The sequence below is a fragment of the Bos javanicus genome, chromosome 10 (assembly GCF_032452875.1).
Source record: "Bos javanicus breed banteng chromosome 10, ARS-OSU_banteng_1.0, whole genome shotgun sequence".
Lineage (NCBI taxonomy): Eukaryota > Metazoa > Chordata > Mammalia > Artiodactyla > Bovidae > Bos > Bos javanicus.
In genome coordinates, this window is record NC_083877.1 from 12,760,861 (window position 1) to 12,780,313 (window position 19,453).

General features: G+C 46.0%; 1 protein-coding gene across 10 annotated transcripts in view; it reads right to left on the minus strand.

Moving 5' to 3' along the window:
- Positions 1-3,400: 3,400 nt before the first annotated feature.
- Positions 3,401-19,453, minus strand: part of MEGF11 (multiple EGF like domains 11) — a 393,555-nt gene continuing 377,502 nt past the window's right edge. For 2 of the 10 annotated variants that reach the window (XM_061430121.1, XM_061430120.1), the window contains 4 exons: positions 17,894-17,960; positions 17,139-17,240; positions 14,629-14,685; positions 3,401-7,118 (listed from right to left, as the gene is read on the minus strand). In XM_061430121.1, coding sequence (XP_061286105.1) covers positions 6,895-7,118; positions 14,629-14,685; positions 17,139-17,240; positions 17,894-17,960 — 450 coding nt within the window. In that variant the 3' untranslated portion in view covers positions 3,401-6,894. Of the gene's footprint in view, positions 7,119-13,512; positions 14,418-14,628; positions 14,686-17,138; positions 17,241-17,893; positions 17,961-19,453 lie in introns of those variants that run through there. The other 8 variants (XM_061430127.1, XM_061430123.1, XM_061430130.1 and 5 more) reach the window with 7 other exon arrangements.

Genomic DNA, 19,453 nt, shown 5'->3' on the forward strand with positions numbered 1-19,453 from the left:
CCACATTGGAATTGAATTATTTAACATAATTGAGCATACAATTGATAGGTCCTGGCACAGATGTCATGTGTATTGGCTGTTAACTACTCTATTATTAGTACCAGTGATGGTGGTGAAAATACCCAACAGGATTCCTTTCCTGTGTTTGAGTCAATGTAACTTAACTTTGCCTCAGACCACAAAATCTCAGACCATGTTATCCCCATCCAAATGAGCAAGATTACTGCTTTCAGCACTCATTCCCAAGGCTCTGCAGGGCTATCTACTAGGCTAAACAGCGCCCTTGGAGGCAGAAACTGGAATGAAGAGGTAATCTGACAGCTTTTGCTACAGGCTAGAGTTTCCTCCTGTGGGTTTGGACTGGACCACTGCTCAGAGTCTTTCTAGCTTTACAGAAAGCTAGAAGGAAGGAAATACATAGTCACCACCCTACTGAATCATCAGGGCCCTCTATTTATCCCTGCTATATTGTAAGATCCACAAAAGTAGGGAAGGTGCTTTGTTCATACTGATACTCCTAATGTTATCTCTCCTACAACCCTGTGTTGAAACAATAAAGAAGGAGCATGGGAAAGAGTGAAGGGCCAAATCCTAGGGTTCATTCTAGTTTAGCTTGGGAGCTGTAGTCTGAGAATTACCATTTAGATTAAGCATCTTTAAAAAATTTTATATAAAATTACTACATAAATAATATATAGTAATTGTTACATTGTGCTCAGTCTGATTCTTTGTGCTCCCATGGATGGTAGCCCACCAGGCTCCTCTGTCCAAGGGATTTCCCAGGCAAGAACACTGAAGTGGGTTGCCATTTCCTTCACCAGGGGATCTTCCCAATCCAGGGATTGTACCCGCATTCCCTGTATTGGCGGGAGGATTCTATACCACTGAGCCACCTGGGAAGCCCTAATAATTATTATATGCAAGTATAAATAATAGTATGATGAATCCTTTATGTATCTATCATCCACCCGTTCTGAGATTTTCCATCTTCTGTTGCCATATACAGATGAATTGGGCCTCTTCTGTCTCTCCTCTGGCTTCATGAATGGCTAGTAGCACCATTCTAGAATCTTCTGTATTGAATGCACAGCTTGTAGTGATTAAGTACACAACCTGCTGCCTTTATCATTTATTGCTATCATTTATGGTATTCGGTGGTATTCTGAGTCTTAAAGTCATAGACTTAAAACACTATTATTCTTAGTAAATACCTTTTTTAGCCTTACAACTCTTGATTATGTATTATCTTTCACTTAGATGTCAAAGCCCCAGCCTCCCTGTTTTGAGGATTGTCTGTTATATCTTTTCTGAATGAGTCTTAATCTCTAAATTGCAAAAATACACTATTTTTGGTTCAGTTCAGTTCAGTCACTCAGTCGTATCTGACTCTTTGCCACCCCTCTATAAATCACAGCACGCCAGGCCTCCCTGTCCATCACCAACTCCCGGAGTTCACTCAAACATGTCCGTCGAGTCGGTGATGCCATCCAGCCATCTCATCCTCTGTCGTCCCCTTCTCCTCCTGCCCCCAATCCCTCCCAGCATCACAGTCTTTTCCAATGAGGCAACTCTTCGCATGAGGTGGCCAAAGAACTGGAGTTTCAGCTTTAGCATCAGTCCTTCCAAAGAAATCCCAGGGCTGATCTCCTTCAGAATGGACTGGTTGGATCTCCTTGCAGTCCAAGGGACTCTCAAGAGTCTTCTCCAACACCACAGTTCAAAAGCATCAATTCTTCGGTGCTCAGCCTTCTTCACAGTCCAACTCTCACATCCATACGTGACCACAGGAGAAACCATAGCCTTGACTAGACGGACCTTTGTTGGCAAAGTAATATCTCTGCTTTTTAATATGCTGTCTAGGTTGGTCATAACTTTTCTTCCAAAGAGGAAGTGTCTTTTGATTTCATGGCTGCAGTCACCATCTGCAGTGATTTTGGAGCCCCCCAAAATAAAGTCTGACACTGTTTCCACTGTTTCCCCATCTATTTCCCATGAAGTGATGGGACCAGTTGCCAAGATCTTAGTTTTCTGAATGTTGAGCTTTAAGCCAACTTTTTCACTCTGCACTTTCACCTTCATCAAGAGGCTTTTTAGTTCCTCTTCACTTTCTGCCATAAGGGTGGTGTCATCTGCATATCTGAGGTTATTGATATTTCTCCCGGCAATCTTGATTCCAGCTTCTGCTTCTTCCAGCCCAGCATTTCTCATGATGTACTCTGCATAGAAGTTAAATAAGCAGGGTGACAATATACAGCCTTGACGTACTCCTTTTCCTATTTGGAACCAGTCTGTTGTTCCATGTCCAGTTCTAACTGTTGCTTCCTGACCTGCATACAGATTTCTCAAGAGGCAGGTCAGGTGGTCTGGTATTCCTATCTCTTTCAGAATTTTCCACAGTTTATTGTGATCCACACAGTCAAAGGCTTTGGCATAGTCAATAACGCAGAAGTAGATGTTTTTCTGGAACTCTCTTGCTTTTTTGATGATCCAGCGGATGTTGGCAATTTGATCTCTGGTTGCTCTGCCTTTTCTAAAGCTTGAACATCTGGAACTTCATGGTTCACGTATTGCTGAAGCCTGGCTTGGATAACTTTGAGCATTACTTTACTAGCGTGTGAGATGAGTGCAATTGTGTGGTAATTTGAGCATTCTTTGGCATTGCCTTTCTTTGGGATTGGATAGGCATTTTATTAAGTTGACTTGACTACCACATTAAGCCTTGTGAACTGACAAGTTGAAAGGCTTTAGTTTGACTTAAGTATGAGGAGTACATATAAAACTTTGAAATGAAAATATAAGGGAGAAATTTTAAACATACACCATTGAATGCATTCAGTAAGCTATTTTTAGCATCTGTATTTTATTACAAAATTAATTCTGCTTCTTCTTTACCAGTTAGGTCACAAGCATAATGTTTTAAAAGATCCTAAAATAGATGCACCCAGCGTACTATAGTGGGTGATAACTTCTATTGGCAGACAGCTATTCATTACACTTATACAAATTAGGTGGCCATTACATTTCCCTTTATTCCTTTCCATAGAAGTACCTTTGTGCCTCTGGAGCTGAGCACAAGTTGTAATACTTGTCTTTGAGTCCACATATTTGTGAAAGCAGAGAAGTTCTCTATTTGAGTATACTCATGTGTGTGCAGTTCTTCAACAGTTTTGGGGCATGAATGTGTTGTTCCCATTCATTACTTTAAAGGGAGAGACTGTCTTCTTATAACTTTGATAGAACCGTTTCACTTTTATTTTCAAACCCTTATCAGGATGATTTTCACTTTTCTGGCTCTCTAGAGTGACCACACAAAATGTAGGTTAGTTGTACCTTTAAACCTAAGGTGTAGATTATAGACACATTTTCAGTGTGCAGCACAACAGTAGGCATTCTTGTTAAATTAGTTTGAGAAATCCACTTTATTTTGTACAAGGTATGATCCCTTTGCACAGTGAACAAATATATTACAAATCTGGATTGTTTAAAAAAGTATTGCCATTTCATAGTTGCATTATGCTATTGTACAATAATTGTGTTGTTCTTATTCATTTGAATTGTATGCACATCACTGAGTCAAAACTTAATTTCTGTAAAGTAATTGCACAGATTTTTCCAAGTTGCCAATTTAATGTACAGGGCACGTGTTTAGGTTGACCATGAACCTATTTGTGACAGTGCTAGACAGAAGTTCCTAGTAGTTGCTCTCTCAGATTGAAATGTCTTTTATCCGTAACTCTTAATTATGTGAAGGTTGCTATTGTCACAATAGATTAATCACACCCTCTGCCTTTCCCTTCTCCATTGTATTGCCTGATTTGAGTTGTATTACATTTCTTTGAAAATCATAGAATGCTAGAGCTAGGGTTGTTAGAGCTCCCTTACCTTTCTCTGCTTCTCCCTTTTTTTTTTTTTAAATACATGGGGAAAAAAGGAACCCAGAGAGGGCAAGTTACACTAATCTTGACCCAGTGCTTTTGCAATTTACCATGTCACCTCTTGCTGAATTTTGCCCAGAAGATACTCAGCAAAAAAGAGGTGAAACTTGAAACTTGAGTGATGCTGCTTGTTTGCTGTTTGCCAGGCAGTAGTTACTGTACACGCAGGGTGAGGGAAGAAGGTAAAACTGGGATTGAGACCAAGTTCCTCTTTGTTGATCTGACTTCACCATGCTTGTAGATCCTTACTTGACAAGATACTTGAGCACTTGTTGCCCTGAAATACTGAGGTAAGTCTCTTATCTATATTTCTACATATGTATGAGAAACATTTCCTTGGGCCTACAAAGTAATTTTCTAGTATTTATATTTTAATAAGGCTTTTTGGAAAGTAAATCTGCTGTTGCTGATCACTTGCTCCCATGCACACATGCAGCATTCATGTAAGTGTTATATTTCCCCTAACAGTAAAATTTGTTTACGCCTTGAGTGAAGTGGGGGAGGGAGGATTTACTCATTTATTTTCTTGCTTTTGCTGGTTATTGCCCAAACTAATGGGTTCCATGGCAGACTTCCAGTGTGTGTCAAGGGCTGCAGAACTCCCACATTTCCTGTAGCAGCTGTTCCAGCTTTGCAGTCATTTACAGTCACTTGGTTCCTCTTCTATATACCTGTTTGGAAGTATTTTTTATGGCCTGGACTGTTAATCAGGGAATGGAGTGGTATCGGGGTGTCCGTTGGTTTTCTCAGTTTGCCCTTTGGGTGTTCAATTCTTGTGAGGAGGTCCTCCTTAGGGTTTGGGAGTGGTGGCTTTTTGACCCATCTGAGCTCTAGTTTATATTCATTAAAGTAGAACATATAGATACACCAAATACTGGAATCGGGGGCATTAAGCTCTTGTAATACATTTTTGGCCATCTCAGTAGATGGTGCTTGGAAGGTGGAAGTAGTTCATATACTTAAGTTTTTACATCATGTCACAGCAATTTGTTACAGTCCATTCTTTAATCATTTCATTTAGTTCCATCAAAAAGCATAATGCACTTTAACAACTTAAACTTCCCATATCCACTTTTAGGAAGTGGATTTCTACTTCCTGAAAGTGGGAGTCTAATCTCTTCTACAGTTTTAGGTTCCATACTACATCAAGCTCAAGATTTATGAAGAAATGCTTGAAAGCATGTACTTTTCTGAGTCAAGGAATGCCAACCAAAATAAATTCGGGAGGCCAAATAACCATTTGTAGGGATATTTAATTCTTACCAGTCTATGACTGCTTGCTGAAAGGCATCATCTCAGAGTTTTATTTCATATGAAATGACTCAGGAATTGGATGGCTAAGGAGATACAACAAGGCCGGGATCGGCCTGCAATGTTCTTGAACTTTGAATTGGCAAGATTTGGTAAAGCTGGCTTAGAAATCATTGTTTGACTGAAAGAGGCTGCTGTGCTCTGGAAACTTTTTTCTTCTACTCCTACCAGGGGCAGAAGAGGGAGAGTTAATTTGTATTTCTTAAAGTTTTATTAAAAAAAAAAATTGAAGTTGTCAGCATTAGACTATATATTAAACTCTGTAAGCTTGGCTGTTATAATTTGTTTGACCTGACATACATGTACAGGTGCTTTAGGATTGATGTTAACACAGTTTGTGTCTATGTATCAATTATCTTCGGCAATAAAGCAGATAATTGAGGGTAACAGGAACTAAAGATACATATACATTTCAGGTGCCTCCAAGTAATCCCCTCACCTCCCCAGTTCCCTTTCCTCTTAGGAAAGTTGGTAAAACCTATTCTACATGCTTTCTAAGCATCATGTTTCAGATTATATATATATATATAGATAGATAGATAAATATATATATATATATATATTTAGCTGGTGTTGATGAGTAGCTGTATCTTAAATGTTTTAAAAGATCATGTCATCCAGAGCATTTGGGGTTGGGGGTGAGTGGGTGGGAAATTTTGGTTTTGAGAACAGACTTTTTGAACAATTAATCCAGTCCCTTGGAAGCTCTTCTTTAGTTCCAGGTGTTATAACTAATACGCAGCTGGAGTCAGTCTGTACCATTATTTCAAGTCAAGGGATTGTCTTCTTTCAGAGAGTCAGAGAATATTCAGCAGAGCACATTGCAAGAGAGAGGCTTATCCCTCTTAAGACTGCTTGTCCTGGGATGGCCCACTGGCAGGGCTCTGTCTTACTGGGAGGAGGTCATAATGACCAGGAATATGGCTGTTCCTAGGTAGGTCGTATGGATTCTGGATATAGCTGGGGTTACAACCGCGGCCTTCTTGGACCACACTGACCGTGGGCTCTAAGGAATATAGTGAAAAATGAGTTCAGAGAACAGATTAGCTTTAGTTGCCTCGTTGGGCGGGGGAAAAGAATTCTATTTAACTTGGTGGGGAGAGAAACCAAGGACTTAGGATAAGTGTATGAGGGTTAGGACTGAGGCTTGTTAAAGAGATTGAAAATCTAAGTGAGTGTGTTGTCAGAATCCCAAGCTCTGGTCAAAACCAAGGGACCTTAGACTATCCTAGCGGTAGGAGTCTTATCAGTGAACTCAGGGACATGGGTTCAACTGGGAGAAAGTAGAACAAGATAATTTCAAAACTTGCAAACTGTCTGTTCTGATTGTTTTCTGTTTTAAACAGGAATTTGTGTCAACAGTCAGTTGAGGAGTGTGTGTGTGTGTGTGTGTGTATGTATGTATATCGGCTCTCCAGCTCCCCACCCCCAGTCAGTATTTCTGCTTCATACTTAGTGTTTTTTAAAAAGCAGAGTTGGCACAAGAATTTGATTTCTTGTATGAGAGTGGATAGAGGTCCTGTGAAAGACAGCTCACTTTGAATTCCTTAAAAAAACAACAAAAGAAGGGGATGTTTTCAAAACGGGGACTGGAGAGGGCTGATTTTACTTCGGATGCTGCACTAGTGCCCTGCTGTCACTAAGTTACTTATTTGAGACACCTACCAACTTCATATATATTTTTATTAGATGTCGACAAGGATGGCACATCTGTGTACGGAGACCCCCTGTGCACAGGCGACTTCATTTCTTCATAGCTGCTTTCTGGAAGCTTGCAGGTGAGGATGGGTGGGTCCTTAATTGTGGCATAAGGGTTTTCACTGCTATTCAAGGAACAAGTGCTAGAACTGCACACGGATTCTTTCATGTAATCTGCAAGGCAAGAGAAATTTCTTAGGACAAACAAGGACATACGCTTAAATACCAAAAGCAGAGTACAGTTTATGTGCTGTCAGACTTGTGAAGTTGTAAATGCCTATGACAGTCTAAGATTCATTTACTAACTACGTTGAGAAATGCTTTCTGAGGTAAGCAGAGTTCTTTTTTTTAAAGAAACATGTTTTTGGGGGGATAAGAACTTTTTTGTTTTAGTAGTCAGGCAGAGCATCAGAAAGGGATTAATTCAAGATGTTCATAATGTGCTTTCACATCTGTTGTTTAATTTTTACAAAATCCTGCCAGGATAGTTGACTGTTTGCCTTTTAGAGGATGGTGGCCCAGGGAGCTGAAGTGACTTGGCTGAGGTCACATGGCACATGCATGGCAGTGCCAGTACTTGAATCCAGGCCTCGGGACTCCTCGGCTTGTGTGTTTTCTGTGACATCATTTTTCTGAATTCTTTTTGACGACCAAGCTTAGGTTTGGCAGTAGGTGTGTGATTCGGCACAGGTGTCAGCAGTTTGGCAACCTTTAGCCAGCCCACGGGTAGTACCCGTGCTCTCGCGAAGCTCATGATGAGAGGCAGGGCAGGTTGAAGTGTAACAGGTTTAAAAAGCACCTTGGTTTCAAGCGAGGCTTTGGAAAGTTCCTGTTTTCTAGCAAGCCTGCAGTATATCTTGTGGGGTCACTTACTCCTGTTCTTGTGAATGCTCACTGAAGTCTAATTTTGCAGAATCTTTTTCTGATCCCGGGAGAACTCACGTTGCTTCTCCTAGCGTCTCTCAGGTGTGTCATCCCTAAGACTTCCGAGTATATTAGGGTATGAAAGGTTGCAAACTAATTTCCAAATATGAAGCAAGGTAACTGTAGCTCCCTGGAGGAAGAAGGTTTTCTTTGTCACTGGGAGTCACAAGGAAAGGGGAACCCTTCCTTCAGTCTCTCTGCTGTTTTCCCTTTTGGGGGAAAATTACTGCCTCCTGTTGATTGTTTCAAATGTGGCAGAATTTGCCCAGAAAAAGCAGAAGACTCTAATCCGGCAGCTCTGGCCCTCCTTCTAGGCTCTGCCAGCCAGGGGGCTCTAGAAATAAGCACTGAGTTGCAGGGACTTTAGTCAAGAGTGATCTTAGAAGTCTAAATTTCTTTTAAGTGGTAGCAGATGGTGAAATTTCTCTCTTTCTCAGCTCTAAATTTCTATAAGTGGTAGCAGATGGTAAAATTTTCAGATGCTCTTTCCCTAGAACCACCATAGATTACATTTTGGGCCGCTCTTTATCTGTGCCTTCTGCCTCCAACTTGTGAAATTAATAAAAATGTAAAGAAGTGGAAGTGGTAATGTAATTCAGGAGGTGACTGGAGGTCCCTCCAGGGAGAGCAGGGCACTCCACGTGGCTGCAGTGGCCGACATGTGTGCCGCCGCAGGAGTCTGCTCCCACAACAGGGAACTGGTTGGAGGGGATTTGTTTTTTTTGTTGGGATTCCCTGGTGGCTTAGCTGGTAAAGAATCTGCCTGCAATGCAGGGGACTTAGGTTTGACCCCTGGGTCAGGAAGATCCCCTGGAGAGGAGAATGGCTATCCACTCCAGTATTCTTCCCTGGAGAGTCCCATGGACAGAGGAGCCCGGTGGGCTATAGTCCATCGGTTCACAGAGTCAAATGCGACTAACACTTCTTTGTTAGTGAAGGGTTATTTATGTTTGTTTTAACAATTAACGTTTCCTCAATCTTGTACAAAACTGCATTCACCTATTAGTTCCTTCTAGCGTAGGCACAGCAGTAATTATTATTTCCCCTTCCGCTTTACTGCTTATGAGGAAATTGAGGTTTGAATAGGGAAGTGACTTCCCCAGGGTCACACTGCTCGTCGGTATTAAAGCAAGCTCCAGAACCAGGCTTGGAGCACGTTGTGTCACAACTTAGCCCACAAGCAGAGAGAGAGAGATGTGAGCCTTGTGCCGTCTCTAGCCTAGAACCCTAGAGACGAGAAAATATTTTTTAAAAGTTATTTTTGGCTGCCCTTGGTCTTCGTTGCTACCCCCAGGCTTTTTCTCTAGTGTGGCAAGTGGAGGCAGCTCTTGGTTGTGGTGCGCCAGCTGCTCACTGTGGTGGCTTTTCTTGTTGTGGAGCACGGGCTCTAGGCGAGCTGGCTTCAGAAGTTGTGACGCCCGGGCTCTAGTGCAAAGACTCAGTAGTTGTGGTACCCAGGCTTAGTTGCTCCTGGCAGGTGGGATCTTTCTGGACCAGGGGTCCAATTCATGCCCCTGCATTAGCAGGCTGATTCTTAACCCCTGGACCACTAGGGAAGTCCCGAGAAAACGTCCTCGCTAGATAGCAGTCCCAGCCAGCCCTAGCACAGACTGAAGGGAGCCTGGATTGGCCTAACTGCTGGTGAGGTGCTCATGGGGGGAAGGTGGCTGTGGGTCCTTGGTCATGACCTACCTGAGCCACATTAAATTGCTTCTAGTGAATACTTTGTTCCTTAGTATAAGTGGATTGGGGTTAATTAAGTCCAAGAACCCCAGCTGGCGAGCTGTTCCCACTTGAGGTTCCCAGCCAAGTAGTAAGGCTTTATGACTCGGCTGCTCACATGGAAGCTGAGGCCTTCCAGTGTTGCTTCAAGAAGGGCTGCTACCTGAGTGGAAAGTCCTACATCTCGCCCCTCCTCCCCATGCAGGAACATCCTTTTGCTTTAATTGGCACCTGACTCAGTTACATATTTTCTAAAATTGGATGATTAATGATAGCTCGCTTTATAGCACACATTGCTGGGCTCCGCTCACTCCAGTTAGATCATTTGATTCTTGTTACATCTGTGCAGGGGGCCCAGGCAGTAAGGACTAGTATTACTACTTTAGAAATGAGGAAACTAAAGCTCATAAAGTTTGCCTAATGTTAGTAAGTTAGGACAACCCCTACCTTCTCTGATATCCAATCAAGATGTTTTCCCCTCACATTTTGTTACCCTGTCTATGGGCTTCTCTGGTGGCTCAGATGGTGAAGAATCTTCCTGCAATTTGGGAGACTGGGGCTCACTTCCTGGGTCAAGAGGATCCCCTGGAGAAGGGAATGCCTGCTCACTCCAGTGTTCTTGCTCTGAGAATTCCAAGGACAGAGGAGCCTGGTGGGCTACAGTCCAGGGGGTCACAGAAGAGTTGGACCTGACTTAGCTACAACCACCTCCTCTCTTATATCCTAACTGCAAACTGTATCTAAAGATACAGTTCACCTTCAACAAGGAAGGTGTTTTATCTATGGGGCCCAGTTCTGCTGAGAAACCCAAGCTGTAGGCTTTTTGTGGACATCCCATGACCAATTCTTATAGCATTGGGAAAGCCTTGACACTCTAGCTCCTTGCCTAACAGAGATTCAGCCAACCAGTAGTGCTTCTCTTGTATCCACTAGAAAAGTTGGCTGCTTTCAAGTTTGGGGAAATAAAGAGTTTGCTCTGTAGCAGGGGATGCACCTAACTGGATAAAAGAGAAGCTGGGTTTTGTGGGAATAGGGGCTAGCTTCAGGGAGCAGCTGTATCATCCGTAAAGGGGCCAGAGGTAAAGACAAAATGATGGAGAAGAGTGTGTGCGCACGCGCGTGTGTGTTTTGAGGTGGTGGTGGGAGGGTGTTGAAATATAGAATAATCTGGATTCTACTTCTGAGGACTGGAAGGAGGGGAAGGGCAAGGCCAGCTGGAAAACTGTACTTCAGGAAGCTCTTCCTCTCTCCAGATGAGTCATCTACCTGCCTGCCCTGAGGGAGGGCGGGGCAAGGGGAAGAATAACCAGCTGCTATAGGACACTTCCTCATCTGTTTATAGCCCCACTTCTGTGCCAGTGTCTGCACTTTGGGCGTGTTGCAAAGAAAAGGGAAGCTTCAAGCAAGGCCACCCAAGCTCTTCAAGGCCTGTAATTAGCATCAAGCCTGCAGATGTAGCCCTGTAATGCCCTGGCACTGCTGCTCACATAGTTCCTACCTCTCCCAAATCACGTACAGCCACATATCAGAGGCAGAAGGGGTCTCTGAAATGAGCTGGTTGAAACATCTTCATCTTATAATGGAAGCAGCAAATCGAGAGAGGGGAAATGACTTCCCAAGGCCACCTTGTGAGTAGGATTTGAACTTAACACTAGCCTTTGTTGTTCAGTCACTAAGTTGTGTCCGACTCTTTGCAACGCCATGGACTATAGCCCACATGGAATTTCCCAGGCAAAAACACGGGAGTGGGTTGCCATTTCTTTCTCCAGGGGATTTCTTGATCCAGGGATCCAACCTGGTCTCCTGGTTTGGCAAGCAGATTCTTTAACATTGATTCAACAGGGAAACCCAACCCCAGCCTTTAGGTTCACATTATCATCTAGTTAAGGCCAATATTTCACTGTTGCTGAAAACCCAGGCACCAAATACCCATCTCTCTCCTTCTCAGCCTACTCATATTAGGAGGCTGCACTGCCTTTTCTCTTCCTGGGCCCTGACTTCTCACCTTTCTCTTGATTGAGAGAGAAGGACTGGGGAGAGGAGTTGGGGAGATCTCAGGGCCAGAAGGAGAACTAGAGGGAGGGGAAAAAACTGGCTGAAAACAATTTTCAGGATGTCAGTGGGCTCCTGACTAGCTTGGAAGCCACGGTTACTGCAAGGAGACACCTGGAGGTTGCATTAGCAAGGGCATACAGGTGGGGAAAGCGGCAGCAGCAGCAGGACCCAGGATTTCAGGAGAAGGGTGATGGAGACCGGTGGGGAGGATTTCTTCTGTAGCACTTTGAAATGCATGACAGAAAAGTGTTGTCATGAAGCAGTTTGTTGGGGAATAATTGTGCTGAGGGTCAGGAAGAGGAAGGAGAGATGGAAAGGTGTTTAGAGAGAAAATGGGGTTAGCAGTATGAGTGGTCTCATGCAACCTCCTGGGTGACAGTGAGGGGAGGTCTTCAGGAAGTAGCGGGAGAGAGGGAGCATTGACTGAATTACGTTAAGAATTAGCATGTCAGAGCTGGAAAGGGCTTTAGAGACCCTGTCCTAATAGAGGAAGAAACCAAGACCCAGAAAACAGCACCGTGATCTAATCGGTGCTACACAGCAAGAACCAAGAGTAGAATTCTTTCTTTTCTTTTTCTTTTAATTTTTTGTCTGAGTTCTGGGGCTTGCAGAATCTTCATTCCTCAACTAGGGATTGAGCGTGGCCTCTGGCAGTGAAAGTGCCAAGTCCTAACCACTGGACTGTCAGGGAATTCCCCCACAGAACCCAGATCTTTTAACTCCCAGATCAGGTCTCTTTCCCACTGAGTTCAGAGAACACTAATACTCTTAACCCCGATAACCACTGATTTGGTCTGGCCCAGTAGTTTTAGGTAACAATTGCACTCCTGGTACATAACTTGTTTATTGAATGTTTTTTGGGGGACATCCAGTTGGTGGGGTTTATTCCATGTCCTTGATACGTGTAAAGCTCTGACCTGTGATTTTGTTTTCTTGTGGTTTCTGGTGTGTGGATCCCTAATACCTGTTGGTACATTTGCCTATATAGTCCTCTTTTCTCTCCAATTTAGAGGATCAGATTTATAGGGTGGTGAAACAAAACCTGGCTGCTAGCCTGCTCGGCCTCCCCTGCACTCAGACTCGGATGATCCCACAAAACAGGAGTGCATGGCGCCAAGGCTGGGACACTGCTGTCCTTAACTGCATTTCGCGTTCGTGGCTGCGAGGGACAGCCCTTACCACAGTGTGCAGGACACACAGTGCGTTGGGAAGTGTGTGCTCATGTGCTGCGCTGTCTGGGCCTGTCTGCGTTCGTTCAGGCTTGAGTCATGGGTATTCTCAGAGCTGTCAAGGGCCCGTAGAGAGGTTTGTCCAGTCCCCATGCCTCTTGAAGAAACTGAGGTCCAAGATCACGGTGATGAAATAGTATAGTTGTCTTTTCTTTTGTTTAGCTTCATCTACTGTGATGGTGCTCGCTTTCATTCGGGTGGTTTAAGTCAAAAATTCATTCGGGTGGTTTAAGTCAAAAAAAAAAAAAAAGCCAGAATGATGCTCCCAAGGGGGTAGGGTTCTTTGGCTGACCAGGAGCCTATGGGTGGCCTCCTGTCCTCAGATAGTTCTCTTGGGCAGGGCACATACATGTTCTGGTGGAGACTTGTTCTTCCTGCTCTGTTGTTCAGAACACAGTGCTCACCGCCACCCGCCCCTAGCATACCCTACTTCTAGTAACCACCCCACAAAGGGCTGTATATGACCAGCTCTCCTTGGTTAGGAAATAGTTGTGTCTCAGGTATGTCTTAGGCTAAATCTGATGAGAAATCTGAGTCAGTCTAGACCAGTGGTTTCTAAGTGTTCGGTGATCTGCTACGTAAGGATACCCTGAGGCACTCAGCACTCTTGATTTATTGCATCAGAATCTTGGGGACGCAGGGTGTGGGCATCTGTATTTTTAACAAGCTTTCCAGGTGATTCTGGTACACAGGTAGATTTAGGATATCCACTGGGATCGTTGCTGTAAGTCTTATCTCCTTCAGTTTGGCTGAGTTGCTTTTTTTTAAATTCAATTTGGCTATGCAAGGTCTTAGTTGTGGCAAGTGGGGTCTGCTTCCCCTACCAGGGATAGAACCCAGGCCCCCTGCATTGGGAGCATAGTCTTAGGCACTGGATCACCAGGGAAGTCCCTGGCTGAGATTCTTGAATAGATTTCAGAGACAAAGGGACAACTCTGTTACATCAGTATAATCCTGTACAATATGCAAAAACTCTTCCAATTTGTGATTTTTATTGCATAATCAGGGTAACCTTGTTAGACCGTAGGACAAGCATACTTATCTCAACGTTGTAATTGAGGAAACTGGGCCTTGGAGAGGTTTGTCATAGTTAATAAGTGACATAATTTCAAAGCCGCGTATTTCATACATTCTTTCATTTTAAACCTAGGCCCCAAGCCTGGGAAAGGACCTGACCTTTCATCTGTGGCTTCACCTGTATACTTCCTAGAGGGATGATCTGACTTGCAGTTCTCGCGTGCTGGGGATTAGTCCTAGCTTCCCTGCTCTATGGGACAGAGACCTTGTAAAGGTGGGGCATCGTACAATAGTAACACTAGGTGTCATTTTCATTCCTTGCACCCCAGAAAGCCAGCAGGTGCAGGGTGGCATTCCTCGCCAGCGCAATGACAGGAGGCCTCTGGGGCAAGTAGATAGACTTTATTTCAGATTTCATAATCAATTGAACTCATACTAATTGGTAGGATAATGACGTTCTGCATTTCCGAAGACATTTAGTTGGCATCTATAAAAAATCCCACAAGCATTTCCTAAGCAGGTTCAACTGAAATCAAAAGATGAAATCATTATTATTATGATTGCTCCTCCTGGGCAGAGCTACCCAGCCGTCCCAGGTTTGTGGTCTTCAACTTTTTTTGGGGAATGGGGGGAAGAAATGCATAGTTTTGTCTCTGGTAGAAACCCTGGCGATTTCAGATTTGCATTCTTTATCTTTCTTAGCCTTCCTAATGGTACATCATGATTAGATACTCTACCTTTGAAGCCTTTGTCCATAACGTATGTGTTCTGACGTCTGTCCATTCCACAAGCACCTGCATAAAAATAGAAAAAGGAAAGAAAAATAGAGAGGTGAATGAGGTTTACTTAGACTACATGTATTCTTTTTTTTTCCTGTTCTCTCCTACCCAGAAAATAGTTCTTTAGTGCTAGAAAATTACTCGGGGTTTAATCTCCTCTAAATCATCTTGACCATACGAGAGTTCTTTAAAAAGCTCCTATGTGTAAGTGGTGAGCTCTGTCACCCCCTGCATATTTAGCACTACTGCTCTGTAATCTCTTTGAGGGGAATGTCTTCTGGAGGCGATCACAGGCAGTTCTAATGCCACCTACAGTCACCAAGTGAAGTTCCAGGTTCCAAGAGTGTAGGATAGGGAATGAGTCAGGACCAGTTCTCAGCTTGGGGGAAGGGTGTATGACATTCCAAATCCCATTTCTGTTGGATTTTGGAATGAGGGTGAAGACTTTCTCACCTCATAGCTCTAGTCTTGCCTGTCGCTCCCCTTGTGGGTCTGATGCTCGATTGAGGGGAGCCAGAGGAAGGTGGACAGGCAGCTGAGGTTGGTTAGTCCTCTCTACAGGTTATACAGTCACTCCCAGCCAGTCAGCTCTTTTAGTCGCCTGTCCCCACTTTTTTGGGTGGACTATTTGCACATAATTGAGAGTTGTCTTTGAACAACATTTCCAGTGTTTTTCAATCCCAAGCATTTCTTTTTTCCCTTTTGGCTACTACAGTTTATCCTAGGCTCCCACAATGCATGGTCCTCAGCACCAGCCAGAGGTAGGAAGGACGTGAAACTTCAGGGACCAAGCTCAGGTTCTTCGCTGCTGGTGATCCCAGAAAAGAAACTATATGATACTTTGAATTTGGACAGTAATGACTTGAGCTCACAGTCAAAGCCATTTCTGCCCCCCCAGCTTTTAACTGAGGCTGCAGTATTAGACAAGGGAGCAAGTGCTTACTAAAATACAGTTAGACTCCACTCAACTCTCCCCAGTGTCTGACACCGAAGACCAACACATGGCTGTTCCGATACCTCCTCATGCCGCCTCCATATAGAGTTCCCTGGTGGAATTTGCAGAAGCCTACTCCTATCTCCCTGCCTTCCACACGGTACTGAGAGCAGAGCCAGGTCCAAGTTTTCTCAAGTTCGCTATTCTTCTAAAGGACCTATAGGTACCTGTGCCCCTCAGAAATAGGACTGCGACAATCTGAACCCCTGGCATCTTTATCCTGGGACCAGGGCTTCCTTTGCCCTCCCTGAGGGATGGAGGCTAGGCTATTAAAAAGTTAACCCCCTTTTTATAGAACAATACAGACTCAAAGAAAGGCAGTGACTTGGCTGAGACCACACCAAGTGAGAAGTTGAGCTCCACGTAGAACCCAGATGTCCTGAAGTACACCCTCCCGTTGTTTACCAGCCTACCTCAGTGTAAGCCAGAAAATGGCGTGTGGTGGCTTTGGCTGTAGTGATTGAGAGAGAGCTGGGCTGAGCCCAGAGGATGCTTCCAAGTGGAAAGGGGTGCAGGGTGGTGATTGTGTGTGTGTATGTTGCAGGGGCTGGGGGTGGGGATTGTATTCTGTGGGATTATTGAATGTCCTGAGCACTGCTCCAGGGGCTGACAGCCGGGAGCACAGCCTCCTGGGTATAAGCCCAGGGTTTCTGAAGCCCATAACTACTTACTGGGTAGATGAGTTCAGACCTTTGCTCTTTTTACTGTCCCTGGACCCAGAGACCTGCAGGGGTTGCTAGAGCTGCATTTCAGTTGAGCTCTAGAAACCAGCTAGAGCCTGAATTTAGGCCCCACGGGTGTTCAGGGTGCCCTCAGGGGCAGGGGCACTTTGTTGGGGGCCCACATTCTCTATTTGTTCATTGGACCTACTTCTGTAACTCCTACCCCACCTCCTCCCACAGTAGGGACTGACTTTCAAAGTCTCCTTTTTGCATCTTTCCCAAGCTATCAGGTTTGAGCCTAAATATATGGGCCCAGAGGATGTTGGTTGACACGTCCGGCCTCAACCTCTCTAGATCTAGATCCCTACTGGACCACCTGCCCTTTGACCTAGGAGTGCTTGGTCTGGGCTCTCCCTCTGGGGGACTTTGGGCTTTTTGGCCAGTATACTCTCTGTCATCCACACCCATGGGCCCAAAGATGTAGCCATCCCCAAGTCATTTCTCAGTGGTTTTGGGTTGTATTCCATGGTCTGCAAGGAGTGTGGTTACGCTTTGTTCCCTCCACGTAAAACCAGTTGCAGTTTGTACGTATCCACTGAGCATGATAGCAGGAATGACTGAGGAATGCAGACGGGTTTCCTTCTTCCCATGGGGAACTAGGCTTGTCGGAGGGAAGGGGCTCAACGGGGAGAGTTCTGGGTCCATGGGGTGGGTGAAAGGATAGGAAGGGGATTTGGGGTAGGTGCGGGTCTGGTCTTATAGGATGGCCTCAGGGGTCCAGGGGATAGAGGGTATAGGGCTGGGAGTCTAACCTGGCGAGTGTAGCTCAGCGGGGCGGCTGAGGTGTCTAAGTTCAATGTAGAAGTCTTCGGGCGGGTACCTGGCCTCCAGGGCACTGATCTGGAAATGGGAGTCTAGTGAGAGGAATGACAGGGAGCAGCCATTATTCCCAGGGCCCTGGTATGGCAGGGGAGGGGTGCGTAACACAGGGGTGGGAGGGGGGACAAGAGGCAGGGTGCAGCAGGTTGAAGGGAATTAAGGCTTCTGTGAAGCATCCGAGGGAGCCTAGAGCCAGTGGGGCCAGGGGGGTTTGCTAGAGCTGAGGCCAGATGGCCTTGCTGCCTCTCACCCCCATCCCTCACCCCACCCCCCACAGAAATTGGTGTCACCAGGGCAGTGGGGCAGAGGGAAGAAGTCCTTGAATGGGGCACCTTGGTAGCAGGGCCTGGCTCAGGCAGGGGGTCCCTTTCCCAGATGGTAAGAGCATCTTTTGCCTCCAACCTGAATCCCCACACCTGGACCCGAGCTTTCTCCCTTGTGGTCCTGGGTCACAGCCACCCTCACCTACCCCCTAGTAGGAATGAAAGGGGCCCTGGGCCTCATCTGCTTATGAGAACTGAAGTAGGGGCTTGGGTTTCCTCCCCACACCCCTTTTTCTGGGGGAAATCATGCTTAAGATTTATCTACTAACTCTCCCTTGGAGCTGGGACAGGGCCCCTGTCAATGTGGGAGAAGGAGAAGACGGCGGGGCCTGAAGGCCAGGGACCAGACTCAAACCACTACTGACCTAACACGTTCACATAGCTGTAGGGGGTCCAGCCTGCCGTGTCTCTGTCAAGGGACTTGTTACTGAGCTGTTTGGAAAGCAGGAGAACGAGTTAATATCTAGTGCCGTTGAGATGCCCCTGCCCAGCCTTTGCTTTTGCCCACCCTCGTGTGCCACCCCTGTGATGACCCTGACCCACCTAGGTGCTAGGTCGTTGGGGGGATGGACGAGGTAGGTGTTCCATGACAGGCCACCGTGGTGTGGCTGGGCCCAGTGGGAGCCGAGCATATCTAAGCTGTCTGGCTGAAGCTGTAGGGCTTCCAGGCCCCGGGACAAAGGGGAGCCGAGAACTGACCTGAGCCAAGCTGGCCCTGGCGGGGGAGGCAGGTCAGCTGGGTGGGGCTGAGCTGTGGGAGGCAGTGTTGGCAGTGTCTCGGCTGCAGCATGGCCCTCTAGCAGAGGGGGTGGCGCTGAGGCTGCCTCCAGCATCAGCGTCCCCTCTGCCGCCTGATCCAGGCTGAGAGCGTCTCCCTTTCACGTGAGCAGGGGAAGGCGTTGGGATAGGGTGTCCCTGTGGTACTCCTCTTCCTGCACTCACACCTGCCCTTCGTAGGAGGCAAGGATCGTTGTTCTCATTTCACAGATGGGGACCTGAGTCCTGCTCGTGGGCCCTGTGCATGGTCACACACAGAAGAGCTGGGTCTACACCTCAGGTCTCAGCTCCTGGACCCATGTCCTTTCCACGTCATCACAGCTGCTTGCCCCTGCTACACATCTGCTAGGCTGAGGGTTCTTGACTACACAGAACCACTTTGGGGCCCTAGGGTGAAGTGAGCCAGAGGATCACCAAGTGGGCTGCACTGCAGTAACTCTACCCCCTGACTTAGTGAAAGAGGGTGACTGGTACTTCGCTGTTAGAATGAGACCAGGAATGACAGGGACACAGGGACTTGGCCTCTCATCCCTGGCATCCTTTGCCTTGCGTCTACTGTAGCCTTGATAATGTGGCTCTTGTTAATCAAGGGCCTCCTACTGGGAAACTTCTGGATTCCTTTCCCTTGGCTCCTCAGATAGGCCTAAAGCTGTGAAGCTGGGTTGGAGCTGATGGTCACAGGCTTTGCACGTGGACCTCAAGGTCCCTTGCATGCAGCACTCCCATTCCATAGGAGAACTGAAGTTGAGAGCCCTGAAGAGTGACCTTTGGGTGCTGGCTTGACAGTAATAGCTCTTGGGGCTGTATGGGGTCTGTGCTGTTGTTGCTGCGGGGGTTCAGGATGCATTCCTACCAGATCTGTGGTCTGTGGATGTTTTCTGTGGGGCAGAGGGGGAGAAATGATCCCTACAGCTCTAAGGCCTGGAGGATGAAAACTGTGCTCCTGTACATGTTTCTGACCCAGAGGTGGGTACAGAGGTACGAGACGCCAGGAATCCTGGGGCTGTACCAATCCCCCCGCCCCCAACCTCCCCGTGATCCATGCTGTGTATGTCTGCATGCGTGCAGCATGACCTTGTGGTCTCTGGGGGCTGTTTCTCATTTCTGAACCTCTCTGCCCATTATAGGTCCTGGCATACTGGGAGCAG